The 453-nt window shown below is 59.8% G+C and overlaps 1 protein-coding gene across 13 annotated transcripts in view; it reads left to right on the forward strand.

Moving 5' to 3' along the window:
* The first annotated feature begins 6 nt into the window (after window positions 1-6).
* The window catches only part of PTPRM (protein tyrosine phosphatase, receptor type M), a 457,910-nt gene continuing 457,463 nt past the window's right edge, over window positions 7-453 (forward strand). For all 13 annotated transcript variants that reach the window (XM_017738297.1, XM_017738298.1, XM_017738300.1 and 10 more), the window contains exon 1: window positions 7-270. In XM_017738297.1, the coding sequence (XP_017593786.1) occupies window positions 198-270 (73 nt within the window). In that variant the 5' untranslated portion in view covers window positions 7-197. The remainder of the gene's footprint in view (window positions 271-453) is intronic.

Raw genomic sequence — 453 nt, forward strand, 5'->3', positions numbered from 1 at the left:
GCCACTTCACAGCCTCTTGTTCTTAACTGCAGGGAGAGGGAGAGGAAGGGTGAACAGCCCGCGGGGCACCAAGAGCGGGAGTCCGGCTGCACCCTCCTCGCCTTCTCCCCCGGACTGGAGGGGGGCGAGAGGGGCGCCTCCTACTTTGGCAAATACTTTGGCACTTTGCTGGATCCGGAGCAGGAAGGGCTGGAAATATGGGGAAAGTTGGAACTTGCCTGGTTACTTTGGCCGGACTTCTGCTGGCAGCGGGAGCGCAGACGTTCACAGGTAAGGAGTCGGTTCACCAGCCCGGGGCCGGGCAGCCTTCCCGGGGGCCGGGCGGCGGAGGGGCAGGGGGAAGCGCGGGCACTTCGGAGGTGGTGGGGGTTTGGTTTGGGTTTGGTTTGGGTTTTTGTTTTCTTCTGTATCTTTTTTTTTTTTTTTTTTTTTTTTTTTCCCCCCCCCCCTGCG

The sequence above is a fragment of the Corvus brachyrhynchos genome, unplaced genomic scaffold, assembly GCF_000691975.1.
Source record: "Corvus brachyrhynchos isolate BGI_N302 unplaced genomic scaffold, ASM69197v1 scaffold106, whole genome shotgun sequence".
Lineage (NCBI taxonomy): Eukaryota > Metazoa > Chordata > Aves > Passeriformes > Corvidae > Corvus > Corvus brachyrhynchos.